This window comes from Zootoca vivipara, chromosome 9 (genome assembly GCF_965207765.1).
Source record: "Zootoca vivipara chromosome 9, rZooViv2.hap1.1, whole genome shotgun sequence".
In the NCBI taxonomy this organism is placed as follows: domain Eukaryota; kingdom Metazoa; phylum Chordata; class Lepidosauria; order Squamata; family Lacertidae; genus Zootoca; species Zootoca vivipara.
Window position 1 is genome coordinate 36,877,407 of NC_142592.1, and position 14,118 is coordinate 36,891,524.

The 14,118-nt window shown below is 40.8% G+C and overlaps 1 protein-coding gene across 3 annotated transcripts in view; it reads right to left on the reverse strand.

Moving 5' to 3' along the window:
* The window catches only part of FGD6 (FYVE, RhoGEF and PH domain containing 6), a 58,940-nt gene that overhangs the window by 36,131 nt on the left and 8,691 nt on the right, over positions 1 to 14,118 (reverse strand). For all 3 annotated transcript variants that reach the window (XM_035128371.3, XM_088651867.1, XM_088651868.1), the window contains exons 2-3: positions 9,389 to 11,807; positions 1,471 to 1,627 (exon numbers count right to left, since the gene is read on the reverse strand). In XM_035128371.3, coding sequence (XP_034984262.1) covers positions 1,471 to 1,627; positions 9,389 to 11,807 — 2,576 coding nt within the window. The remainder of the gene's footprint in view (positions 1 to 1,470; positions 1,628 to 9,388; positions 11,808 to 14,118) is intronic.

Sequence of the window (14,118 nt, forward strand, 5' to 3'; positions counted from 1 at the left end):
ACAACTTTATTGGCCTATTGCTCTGTACTCTATATTCAAGGTAAAAAAGGTAAAGGACCCCTGGACAGTTAAGTCCAGTCAAATTTGACTATGGGGTGTGGCACTCATCTCCGCTTTCAAGTATTCAGGATACAAGTGAATTCATGTTTAGGTGCCATAAAAAATGTTAATGTTCAGTTAATTGCTAGTTGCCGCCACTACTACCTACTTAGGAGTCTCTCTTAAAAATGGCACCTCTTATCTGTTGAAAGAAATTTGAGTCAGGATGAGGTTATTGAGGCATAACTGAAAACTGAAAGTTCTCCAATTATGGTCTACCAATGAGAACACACAGCCTCTGGTTTTAAAAAAGTTGATTGTCTTCACTTTCAAACAGTTATTTTTTTTAATCAGAGCTTGGCAAAGGCCAAGAGATATATATTTGTTTGGCTAACAATTTATACATGCTTTTAATTTTCTCTGCAGCTGCAGAATGTTTTGCAATGGTCAAGGAAGGAAGGAAGGAAATTTGATCCTCAACTGCAAGATTCAATGTTTGGTAGGCAAGCTTGAGAAAGAAGATGATATTTGCCAATTAAGTCTTAAGTTCCATGTATACTAATACATGTCCTGTGAAACACAAGAAGCTTTCCAATGAAGATGGAATTGTCCAGTATGACTTTCCAGGGATGTTCCATGCACATCATTAGATTTTAAACTATATCTGTGCCTCACAAAGTTCTGGCAACAGGCTTTGCTAACAGCAACAGCCAAGTGCAGTAATTTGGATAAACTTTGGAAGTTGAGGACCAGAAGACCTGGCAGGACTGGGCCCAGGGATGGATGGAGACAAAAAAAAAATCATCCTTCTAACAGAAAAGTGTTATTTTACCCAGTCAATACTGTGATGATTTTACTCCGACCAATTCCATTCAGTGTTTTAACTTTAATTATTATAATGTTATTATTGTTTGCTTTCTACTGTACTTTTCTTATTGTTCTGAGCTGAGGATACAGGGGAACCACCACTTACGCGAGCGTTCTGTTCCTGGCCGCTGCTCACATCCCCAGAATGTGTGCAAGTGGGGATTCCCCGTTGTACCTCACCCTCTTTTGGTGCTGAAAATGGTGCATTTTATGTGCTGTCATGAGTAACAAATTGCTTGTATTTATACTAAGAGGTGGTACAGAAATGGAGGAAGTAAATTAACATTAGAATGCTAGAGGAACACATTTGCTTTGATCCTAATTAATGTGCCACTGATAGAAGTACTAACAGGCCACTCCCACCTGATGGCAGTGTTTTTCCCTTGGTCGCCATGCCTCAAAAATCTACTCTGGAGGGTGGGAGCACTGGTTGAGAGGCAGTGATTGAGAAAGGGGAGAATGGTGAAAAATGTTGCTCTGCTCCTATACTCCAGTAGTAGTTCACAGAGGATCCAAATTCTCTCCGTTTAGAAAGTTAGCTAAGCTCCAAGTCACAATATCTACCTGCTTATTTTCCTGTGTATCAGGCTCTCCTTTGCTAGAGTCTGAATTTGTGTCATCATCGTCATCAGAGCTATCAACATCTCTCTGTATCATCTCATCATCTGAATGTTCATCTTCCAACACCAAATCAGAGCCATCAAGTACTTCTACTGAGGACCTATAAAACAATTGTTTTACAATATAAAACACTGTATTATAATGCTTTTGCTGAGGCATAGTCACTGTTCATTAAATAAAGCTACTTCATTGCTAATACAAACCTAAATTCTTTAACATAACCCAAAGAAACGAGCCAGCAATCCACTTAAGGTCTGCTACTAAGACTGTTTCACAGGTACAGTACTATAATGGCTTCCAAGTGCCTTAAAAACTAAACATCCTGGTGAATGCGTTTAAAATTTCCCAGACAGATGCCAAAATCTATCTTTGTCAATGTTTGGGATCAAGCTCAGGATCTCTCTATATGCATGGTTTCGTTTATTTTCTGTGACACAACCATGAAAGTTGTCCTCCTTTATTTAGTTTCTTATGGATTCAAGAACATATTTTTTTACAAAACAATGTACACTGGTGCTAGAAGACTGTGGCCAAATTCACACTACACATATGATACCACTTTATACAGTCATGCCTTCCTCCAAGGAATTATGGGAGCCATATTTTAAGAGTGTTGAGAGTTATTAGGATACCCCTATTCCCCATAACTGAGCTACAATTTAGAAATTGCGGCTTACCAATCAATCCCTCTCCCTAGGGCACTCTGAGCAGGCATGTATAGGATTGCACTGATAATGTATATTATAAATTTATACACACACTAGTTATTATAGAAGTCAGCTCAAGTCTGCAAACAAAAATGCTTTATAATATTATTCTGACACCTGTCACAATAAATTTTTAAGTGACATCTGGGGACTCCATACTGCTAGGACCCAAGATGCTGTCACTTTTCATTAGATACATCCATCTTCTTATAGCAACTCAGAGAGGTAGGCCACCCTGACATCATGAAGGTGCTTGTTCCTCTAATGCTAGCATATAATCAAATTATTTTTTTAAAGTATGTTGCTTAGTAAGAAATTTATTGAATATTTTGGAGGAGCAGGGAGCACAGTTCTTTCAAACTACTTTTGCCTTCAAAATGAATTGGCTAGAAATAATTGGCAAAGAATGAAGTGGTATAAAGTAGCTCCATCGTGCCAATAGTTTCAAGACACACTGTTTTGTGTGCAGCAAGCCCGCTCACCCTTTTCTGTGGGGGCATTGCGGGACAGAGGAGGCTTCACTGGGCCCCCGATGGGGGAGTTCAACCTGGCTGCGCCCTTCCTGATGGGCAGAGGGGACATAAGCCCCCTCTGCCTATCAGGAATCAGATCCTATGCCTGCACCCGGCTTTGGCAAATGGGGATGCAGGCTGGGATTTGGGCTGTGTGGGGGGTGGAGCCAATGGAGCTGGTAGTGGGCTTCCCTTGGATCTGCCCCTCACTCATTTAAGCACCCAGCACCCTGGGCTCAGCCGGTTTCTTCCTGGGCCATGTTTTCTCCAGGCACCCACCCTCGGTTTAAGCAGATAGTCAATGACATTGCTGTGGCTACGGTGGTCGCTGTCCTTCGAAGGGGCCGGGTAGGAATTTGCCCACCGGGCTAATTGGCACTACCTGACAGCAATCATCACAACTGGTTGGGCATTGGGGCAATCCTTTGTTTTGGGTGGAGGGGAGGTTGTAGTCTCCGCCTGCCCCTCCAAATGCTGGGTATCCCATTAAAGGGATCTGGGGGGAGTGGCCATGTCCACATGCCCAGGTGGGGCCAGGGCCAAAGGCACTCCTCCAGGCCCTGCAGGGGTCACTCTATTGGATGTAAATCTTAGGAACCCCCACCTGGATTGACCACACTTCACTTCCGGCCGGCGGGCCAGAAGTATTTAGATTGCCCCATGCCCAAGCCAAACCTCTTTCATCTGTATTCAATAAAGTTGTGGCCTGTTTTGACCCAAAACGAGTCTCTTTGGTCTCTCATTATACAGGTTGGGGCATGGGAAGTCCGATGCCTGGTCCTGCAAGTCTGCTATAAGTGAATTATAAAAGAAAAAAACAAAGTTCAGGAGTAGGTATTATTATTAGCTCAAGGACACATTTTGGCCAGGCAGAAACTTGAATCTTAGAGTTGGAAGGAAACCCCTGAAGCTCATCTAGTGCTAAGCCCCATTCTGACCTCCAGGAAAGGTTATTCCCAATCATAGGAACAACCAAGTTCTGAAATCTTGATCTCAGGACAAACTACTTGAGGATCCACATAAAGACACAATGACGTGTGAAGCAGCACAGTCCTGGCCACTGTGAGAAGGCACTAAGGGCCTTGCCCAGGGAGAGGACCCAACACCTTAGTCTTATCTGAGAACAATGACCTAGCAGAAAAACTCATGGCTTACATCTGTCCACAATATTACTGTGCAAGTGACAGAGGTGCAGCAATCCTAAAAGCAACAGAATAATGTACACATGAAACCACGTTTATCTTCTCCCCTTGGATTTCTTATTAATTTGATAGAATATCTTTTAAACATCTGCCCAATACTCCTTTTTTTTATTTGAACCCCTGACCTCATATCAGTTTGTCATCAAATTTTCAAATTTACACATTATCTCTGAATAAGTTTACAAAATGAATGAAACGTACAATGTGCCAACTTCCTTTGAAATATTAATCTCCCACATTTTCTATGTCAAGGATTGCCGCATATAAGCTTTTTTTGGAAGAGAAACTTCTGCATTAGCAGTCATGTGAAACAAGTCACCATTAAATCACTGCACTAGTCTTTGAGTAAGAATGCCCTGTTGTATCATGTGAGCCAGCTGCCTTTCAAATACACACACACACACACACACACACACACACACACACACACCACAGCTAGAGTCTCTTTTGCTGAACTTAGAGAATTTGCACTTCTTGAAAAGTATCAGCTCAATCACAATGCAAGAATATTGCACTGCCTTATTAACTTTAAGTTCAGAGCAGGTATCAAAAAAAAGCAAACCCGGGAAAACACATTTATGTACTTAGAATAAAATATTTCCAACTACAACTCTCAGCATAATTTCATCAGAAAATGAGACTGCTGCCAGACATTTTGGAAAGGTCACTCTCATTGGCATATTTACGGTATCTTGCTAAACCCAAAAACTGAAGATTTCTTTTTACAATGATTACAATGCAGGATTACTGGGAATAACAGAGGGCATTTCTGTCACAGTAGTAGTCCAGAAGTGGAGAACCTCAGCCCTGGGACCAAAGGTGACCTTCTCTTTCTGGCTCCCAAGGCACACACTATACCAGGCATCCCCAAACTTCGGCCCTCCAAATGTTTTGGACTACAATTCCCATCTTCCCCGACCACTGGTCCTATTAGCTAGGGATCATGGGAGTTGTAGGCCAAAACATCTGGAGGGCCGCAGTTTGGGGATGCGTGCACTATACCCTCCTCCAGCACAGCACTTCTCCTCAGGCCACTGGTTCTGCTTTGCACCCCCCTTGAGTGTTTTTACCTGCCTGGAATGTGTCCCTGAACTGTGATAAATGTTGCTTGCTTGGATGGAAGGATGGTTGGGAGTGTGTGTACAAACTATTTTATGGTACAAAAATTGTTCTTGTTGTTATTTATATATCACCTTTTATTTCAAAAATAAATAGCAACATCTACACACAGGAATATCAAATCTAATGCTTCAATTCTGGGGAGTTGATACTTACTTTCAACTTAACAGCATAACCAGCAGCTAGTTTATCAGTATACAGTAAATACTCATTGGAAGTCTCATTTAATTGGATACTCTCTCAAGTGTGTCAAAAGTCTATCAATTGCACACAGTTTTACCTTGTGCCACCTTCAGATGCATGCAAGTCCACATAAATTATTACAAGAATAGTCAAGTTCACATAATACAAATGAAGACTTCCTAAACATATTAAGACAGTTTAGCAAGAGTAAAAACAACAACACTTCTACACTTAACAGTACGAAAGAAAGGCACACCAAGATACCACACCTGATTCCTATAAATAAATCTTCATGGCTGCACAGTCAACCCTAGTGGTCACTTAACTGAAAAAGGTGCCCCATCAATGAAACAAAATGCAGTCTTGATCAACAGCAGTGTAGCAGATGTGTGCAGTTGACATGTTGCACCCAGCATGCTCCAAAATCGCAAGATCAACTGTTACAGGGTGTGTACCTTTCAAATCTCACCTGACTTCTCAAAATAGCTTGGGCTGTGCTACTCAATCTTCTATAAAAGTTTATTGTAACAATAAAGGATCTCCTGGTGGCTTGTGATCCTCAACTGAACCCCAACACAACCCACTGTAAGTGAAGCCATCCTAATTTTAACCCCCCCCCTTTAAAGAGAGAAGAAACAAAATACAAATGTGGTCTGTTAATTAGGTGTCATGCTGTAGGTTGTGATTAAAAATGTGTCCACTTATAAATATTATGGATAGTTGCTACAGGAAAGCAGCAAAACATGCAGGTACGTATTGGGCCAGTTCAGATTTACCTTCACCAACAAGCTAAACCATAATTTAGCATCTGAAAATAAGCACAGGGACCACAATCTCCTTTCCTTCCTTTATAATTTATTTATTAAATTCATACCCTGCCCCTCAAAGAACCCCAGGCCAACACCTCAATCCTTGTCTAGTTAGGTCTTTCAGACATAACTGGGAACTAGCTAAGTGTGGTTTAATGCCAGTTTACTAACTAGGATCTTAAACTATAGTTTGGAGTGTGTTTGATGTGTTGTGCATATAATCTAATCCCAGTTCTTCTTAACACCAGCTTCATTTGTCTATGCAATAGTTATATGACAACATTCACAGTATGAATGATGATGGACCTATATTTCCTGCTAGCATATTTTCTGATCCCCTTGTAGCTATCCAAATAGCCAAAAAAACAATATGGAAGTGCTATACAGAATCTATTGGTTGTGCATAGCATGGAAAATGTCAGAGCAACCCCCTGCCCTAATATTTTATTAGCTCCTTATCAAACAAAGCATAAGTATCAGCACTCCACATTTCTATGCGCACAGAGAATAAAGAAAGAACTCATGTGCAGACATGTCTAAATCATTCCTAAGTTACCACATTGTTCACATTAGTGGAAGCTGTAAAAGCAATAAGGGAAACAGGTCTAAACACCACAGGGCTTTTGTCAGCTTTCAGTATATTGGCATTGCTTTGGGTCTTTTTATGTGCTACTAGTGTTATGCTATTCCTGCTTTGAATTGCACCTTACTTGGCACCCATCCCTACCAGTTAAGTATACAGCTGTAACTCATTCTGATCTCCCTGGGAACTTAATCTTCAAAATTACTGAGCCACAATCTGATGAAGGGTACAGTTTAGTTAAACACCTGGACCGTGGCCCCAACATAGTTAACAATGGCCCTCAATTCCATAAAGAAGGTATTTAGAAAAATGGCACTAATAATAAGAATAGCCCTACTCCAAATTATACAAACATTAAACTAGCATGTTAAGGAGAAGACAAGACTAGCTCTTGTTTTCCATGTGCATGGAATTTTGTGTTTTGGTTTTTAGTAAAGTGAAAGAGTCATTGCTGCAGTTCACCACCTGCAGCTTGAAACAGTTTTGCCATATGATTATCTGCTCATCTAGAAAGCTCCTGGCTTGCACCAGTTTTTGGCAGCCTGGTAACATTTGAACCCGTTTACTCTTGCTGTTAAATTACACGACCTCCCATGGGCTTTCCGTATTGAAGGGGGTGGAATCCTTTCCTTATCCAAGAGGCATAGGAAATCCTTTTCTACAATCTGATTTACTATAAACAATAACAAGAATCAGGGGTTCTAAAACAGGGATTAGAATGTCACCATGAAGGGGGAGGGGCAGACGGAATCCAATACTAATTTGTATTTCCTGAGCTAGCTGATGCTGAAAATAACATACAGGAAAAGGCTGTTGTCCAGTTGTACAAAGAGGCCTTTCATCCATTCTGATTTTGTTAAACTTTCCGCTTCTCTTTTAAGTTACAAGTGTCTTCTGTGATTGTGTCGTAGTACATTGCTCTTACAGGAAGATCATGTCTTTTTCAAGGGGGGGGTGTTTGGCAATCCTCCTCTCACTAAGCTGCTACTCAATCCAGGAGAGAAGCTGCCGTTGGAACAGAATTATATAAAAGGATGTTCTGCTTAAAAAGCAAACTAATTTATGGTTTAAGAAGAATGCTGCTACTAATTATAAAAGGGGTAGAGGTAATATTTTTTGTTATTTTTGTGTTATTTGCACAGCAAATTACTGGTGAAAGCTGTTGACTGATATTAAAATTTTGTGGTCCAATATGAAATGTGACAGGGTTCAAATGAATATCCTAGGACATGGGTCAGCAAACTAAGGCCCGGGGGGTCAGATCCGGCCCAACTGCCTTCTAGATCCTGCCTGCGGATGGTCTAAAAATCACATAGATTGGTGTGGGGATTCTGATCATTCCGGCTGCGCCATTTCCCCCCCCACACACACACACTGCAGCAGCGCCTCCTCCCTCCCTCCTCCTGATTTCTTCCCACCCTGCCTAGAGGAGGAAGGAGGCTGCGCTTTGTTGAGCCGCGGTTGGCTGAGCACCATTTTAAGCATCCCCTCTCCGGAGCCAGCCCTTTCACGACACTCATCATCCCTCGGCCACCACCGCCAGCCCCTGCCGCTCACAAGGCACAGGTAAGCAGCCACCGGGGCTCATCTGGTGCTGTGGAGAAGGGAGGGGAGAGTCAAGGGGGATTCCCCCCCCAAAAAAATATAGTCCAGCCCTCCACAAGGTCTGAGGGACAGTGGACTGACCCCTGCGGAAAAAGTTTGCTGAAAGGTTTATTCACGGTGTACATTTTAAGAATACTTGAGCAACTTTATACTTCTAATAAAAAGTTTTACTCTGCTAAAGTTTGTGGTGCTATTTTAAAACAAAACAAAATAGGGTGCTTATTCCTTACATGCACATTATGGTGGGGTGATCTGGGCACTGGGGTGAGCTCTTCCTTCCTCTTTGAGAAATATATGAATTGGTAGAATTATCCTGTGGAAATTACTCAAAACTTCATGTATATGCCTAACAGTCCCTGGGCTGTATACGGTACAAACAATTTAAGACATATATTGTATAGCTTTAAAAAGGTTCCCTGTAGTCAATTTATGTCCAACTCTTCCTTGGACATGCCTGTGCACACATACACCAGGTGTACAAATCCAGCTGCAACAGGAGAAAAAGCACCTGGAGGCCTCCTCTGCACAGCAGGTAAGAGGGCAGGGATAAACAACATTACTATATGGGGAATTAATGTAAGGAACCATATCTGCCTTTCCACTTGATTCAGGTAAAGATTTAAATAACACTGATTAAAATGTTGCAGTAAGAGATGGCAATTTCCATGGAGAATCATTTATCCAGTTTATGCATAAAAGACAGGCTTTGTCTTCTCAGTCACTCCTAATAATCACATGGGGGAAATATTAGGGAGAATTAAAAGATTGCAAAACTGGGCTATAATGAAGAATTAGGTTACAGACATTATTTGGTCACTGTCTCAAGAAGTCAGCATTAAATCAACATTAAGTGTCTAACTAGAGATGTGTCAAGGTTTAAGAAATAACACTTTCCAAAATGACAAGTTATTCAACATCTCTACTGATCATGTATGGATGCAAAAATATGGAGTGATAAGGCCAGCGTAATTCATTAAATATGACTTCCCAGTCCTTGAGGATATAATCGGGAGTGTGTCAGATGGAACACTAGGACACACACAGGATTGCATTGTGACAGTCTGCAGAAAGAGTTTAACCAACCGTTTGTGTAGATGGACACCAAAATGTGTATGATTTGCTCCCAACTCCAGTATCCTACCTGCTAAACTCTGAACAGCTCCTTGTTGCATCATACAGTTCTTGTACCTCATACACATCAGCATCGTGGTCTTCAGCACTGCTAGACTTGTGCCACTCAAAAGGTGGATTTTTATCAGTTGGCACAAAAGGTAAATTTTCATACTCTGGGATTTCTTCATAATGGCTCACATTTTCATATTCTGGTACATAGTCATGAGTAAGAGAAGTCACATGTCCTTGCGATAAGAAACTCTGTTCATCTAAGGACTGTGATCTCTGGCTATTTGTTGATTCATCCTGACCCCTGGACCTCTGCTTTCCCTTTTGTGAGGATAGGCTGCCTATTTCTGCAGAATGTGCCTTTGAGGGTTTAGTTTTCCTTCCATTTGTTGCACTAGCTACATTCCGAGTTTTGCCATGCGCTTCATCATTGGAAAAAGTAACAGTGCCACTATCCGCCGATTGGCTACCCTTGCTCAAAAATTTCTGGAAGTCACTTTTCATTAAGCAAACAGACAGCTTCATATTTAGGAATTTCTTTAGTGAATATTTCTTTTGAGGCTCTTTTGGGGGCTTGTGTATTCTGTCCATATCTACAGAAGACAAGGATTTGGCTCGAGGTTTTGTCACAGCACTTGCAAGTTGAGTGTTTTTTGCATTCTTAGTGTTTTTTAAGGCTTCCGGATTGCCAGAAAATGGAAGAATGGGATGAGGTAATTTCCAGACAGGTCTCTCCAATGACAACTTTGGAGTATCACAGGATTGCAATGTGCTTTGTTCTTTGGCTGACAAATGCCTGATACGAGGTCGCTCCAAGGGAGGATCTAAATCTCTCTGTTCACTAGTATGGTAGGCACTTTTCTCTATCAGTTCCTCTGATGCGGCTTTTTTCAGTAGTCCAGCTGCAGGGATGATATGCCTTTGAGGCTTCTTAGGAACAACTCTTGGTGAACTTTCATCTTTATATTCAGCACCTTTATGTTCCTTCTCTTGTGCAAAATCATCTAGGCTCTCAAAGGCAGGCATATGCTGGTTGCACGATAATTTCACTTGCTTAGGCAAACTCATGGAAAGATTACTACACCTTATAAATCCAGGTTTTTTGTCATTAGCAGCCAACGTGCAGTTATGTTCCATTTGTATGTCAGCAGGATTTACTGAGTTAAGGTCTAAAGACTGCTCAACATTTCCTACGTGGTGAGGGCTTTCATGTAGAACCTCAGGCAAGACATTTTGTTGGATCATTTCTTCAGATTCAGCAGATTCTGCCTCCTGAATCATTTCTCCAGCAACACATGAAGGACTCTCTGATTTATCAAATGCATGTATAAGTTCTTGGTTGTTGTAGGAAACGCTTTGAAAAAGAACATTAATGTTTGTGGTTTTTCTAACAGCACGCTCGGAAAGCCCAGCAGAACTGCAGTCTGAAGCAAGTAGTTCTTTTGTTCCTTCTCCTGAGATATCTATGCCATCTTGCCGGATTAGACATGGAGCAGCACGCAGTTTTCTTGGTTTTGGAACTGGGGCAGATTTAGGGGATGGTGCAGAGCCTGCTCTTAATGAAGATAAAGATTCATCAGTCCCTTTTGTGGAGATGCCTGTGTGCAAATCACTAATATCAACTTTTTCCAAAGGTGCTGTGTCAAGTGAGCAACAGGAACTGTTGATATTTTCAGTCAAAAGAGGATTTTCTGACATTTCAGACTCGATCCTAGGTATTTCTGCATGGTCACTTGAATTGCCCATCATTTCCTCAAACCTGGATGATGGCGAAACCAGGTCTGTAAACTCAATTTCAATGTCCCTTTTATAACTACTCATGTTATCTTTTTCAAATTTGTTCAAAGGTGTTTGCTTCAAACAGCTGTTATTGGGGGATACACTTTGTGTTAGTACGTCTTTGAGCTTTTCATCTAAAAAATTAGCCTTTAAAATTACCCTATTTTTATGTATACTTTTACCATTATGGCTATCAAGTCTTGTTCTAGATTTCAGAGATGATGGTGGTTGTTCAGCTCTATCAATGTTCTCTAAGTTTTCCAGCTGTTCAAAAATGGTTCGATTTTTGCAAGTATTCTCCCCATTCCCAAATTTATGCATGCATTCAAAACTGCATGAACACACAGATATAATATAAGCAGCATTTTCTCTTGGGGCTCCATTTTTGTAATTCAAATGAACCAAGTACTCAGAAGAGTCTATTTTGCATTCTTCTAAACTTTTGGAATTTTTCCTTAAAGGTGATGGCACAGTTTTAATCTCAGGAACAGAAGAACATTTGAGAACCTTTGGTTTTGGTGCTATTGCTGGTTTCGTTTTCTTTGTGGGTTGTAAAACATCTGCAAGGACAACATCTGGTTTAGGTGCCACAGGAGGTGGCACTACTTTATGTCCCACCACAAATTTTGGTTTTGGGGCCACTGGTGGCTTCTTAATTTCTAGAAGGGGAGAAGAAAGAAAAGAAATATTAGGTTGGTCTAATTGATTCTAATTAACAATACTGATCAAATAAATATAGGGTGAAACTTTTAAAAGCCAACTGTACTACTGCTACCGGTATTTGGGGTCATGAAGAGTCGGACACAACTGAACGACTAAACAACAACAACAAAAAAGCATCGATCACAATTTGTAATATACATTCTGGTTCAAGCATGAGACAACTTGAAGAATTTGATTTATCTGATTGTTCATAATCAACAAATTATATAGCAGTGGGAAGGAAGACTGTGGTTACCATGTCCTTTAAATGCTTTCCACACTAGCCATGAAAGCATGACAACCAATGGTAACAATAATAATTTATACCAAGCATTAGATATAAAATATAAATTGCAGAAAACATTTTTTAAAAATCTTATATCACATTACAATCACACTTTGTAGTTTGACTGCACCTCTTTTTACTCATTTCTCCCCAAAATGCTTAAGTCAACTTTGCAAAAATTCCACAAAACTATAGCCACTAGCCAATAAACATTTTCATCTATCTGCTATCCTACACGTAAGTATATTAGTCATCTGTATCCTGAAAGAAAGAAAAACTATCAGAACATCCAGATGCCATCATTAGTCAGCACATCTGGTTCCTTCTTTTCTGCCATCATATGTAGAAGGAAGTGAGGAGCCTGCAGCCAGAGAAGGACAAGACAATCTAATGAAAATCAATAAATCAAATTAAATTTTCCTACCTGGCATCTTAACAGATTTTTTTGCTCACTCTGAGCGACCAAGCCAATTACAAGGCTGTCATAAATTACCATGCACAACTTGAATAATTTGTAGCTCACCAGACAATGCATAGCTGCCAAGTCTCCCGCTGAAAAATGTGGGATCAGCAGCGGCACAGCACCGGAAGTCGCTTCTACACGTCCGGACATGCGTAGAAGCGACTTCTGGTGCCGCGCTACCCATGTCTGGGCACTGGAAATCGGGCAGCGCCAGCACCCAAAATGGAGCCTCTGGCAGGTAGGAAATCCAGGGGATTTCCGGGATTTTTTTCCATTCGGGAGAACAGCAGGAAACGGATTAAAATCTGGGGGTTTCCCACGAAAAACGGGAGATTTGGCAGCTATACTGCCAGACAAGAACATCCAGTTGGGACTGTGAATAAGCAGGTTCAAATCCCATTCACTGACAGTTTCACAAGTGATCTCAGGCCAGCCATACTCCATGGGTCAAGGAGACCTTACTCCCTGGCACAACTACATCCAGTGGTCATGTACCCACCCCATCACCCATGTGTTCAGCATGTGTGTGATGGGACTTCATGTGCAATGTGATGGATGTAAAGTTCTCCATGCAAGGTATTATATTTTTGGAAGTTTTGTGGTATTTTTTTAATGTTGGAATCTGCCCTGAATACTCTGACAGTAGGGAGGGATGTCTTAAAGTAGGTGGTCTCCAAAGCAAAGCAAAAAGCTTCAACCACTTATTTTCTCAGCAGCAACTGCAAGCACTGCTGTTTCATTAGGGAAATATTCAATTATAGCAGATGGTGACAAAATACAGACTAAAATCTTTTAGCTTATTTCTAATTAACATTCTGAGTACTTTCTGTTGAGGAGTCTAATAAAAAGGTCAAGCACAGACAATGAAAGGCAATGCCATGAAGTGTTCCTTGTCCTAAACACAAGGGTGGATTTACTAAAGTTTCATTTATGTCATCCAAACAATGACATTGCTTCAAAATATAGTCTGGTAGATGTTTTCCTAAAAGTCTGAGCTTCGAAGACAATTTTGTTGGATGTGATCCACCCTCAGTGGTCTGAATTATTTCCACATCTAAGCAACTAACCCTGCCATATATTTTATCTTTAATTAATGGATTTGCGGTCTCTATATTCACTGTGATAAACTTATCTGTAGGCGCTGCATAAATAAAGTCCCATACCATTTAATCTAGCAATTTATTTTATTACAAGCTATTCTCACATGCCTTTTGTGGGGGGAAACAATCTACAGCTTTACCCACTGTAAGAGGAAGACCATTGTGTGTACCCTTCCACTTGCAACACTTAGGCCAATTTAGAATCACTTTAATATATTTTCAATCATTTCTAAGAGGTTGTGAGTCCTCCAACCCCCACAGTTTCGTCCCACAAATTTTAGCAGTTACTTTCTCTCTATTAGTTGTAGAAGTTACAAGTTTCCTCCTTTGGCATGCAAGAAATTCAGTATGACCTGTACAATGTACTTTTTATGACGAATGTCTCCATTCCAGTTCATCCCTAAAATATTTCTCCTGCT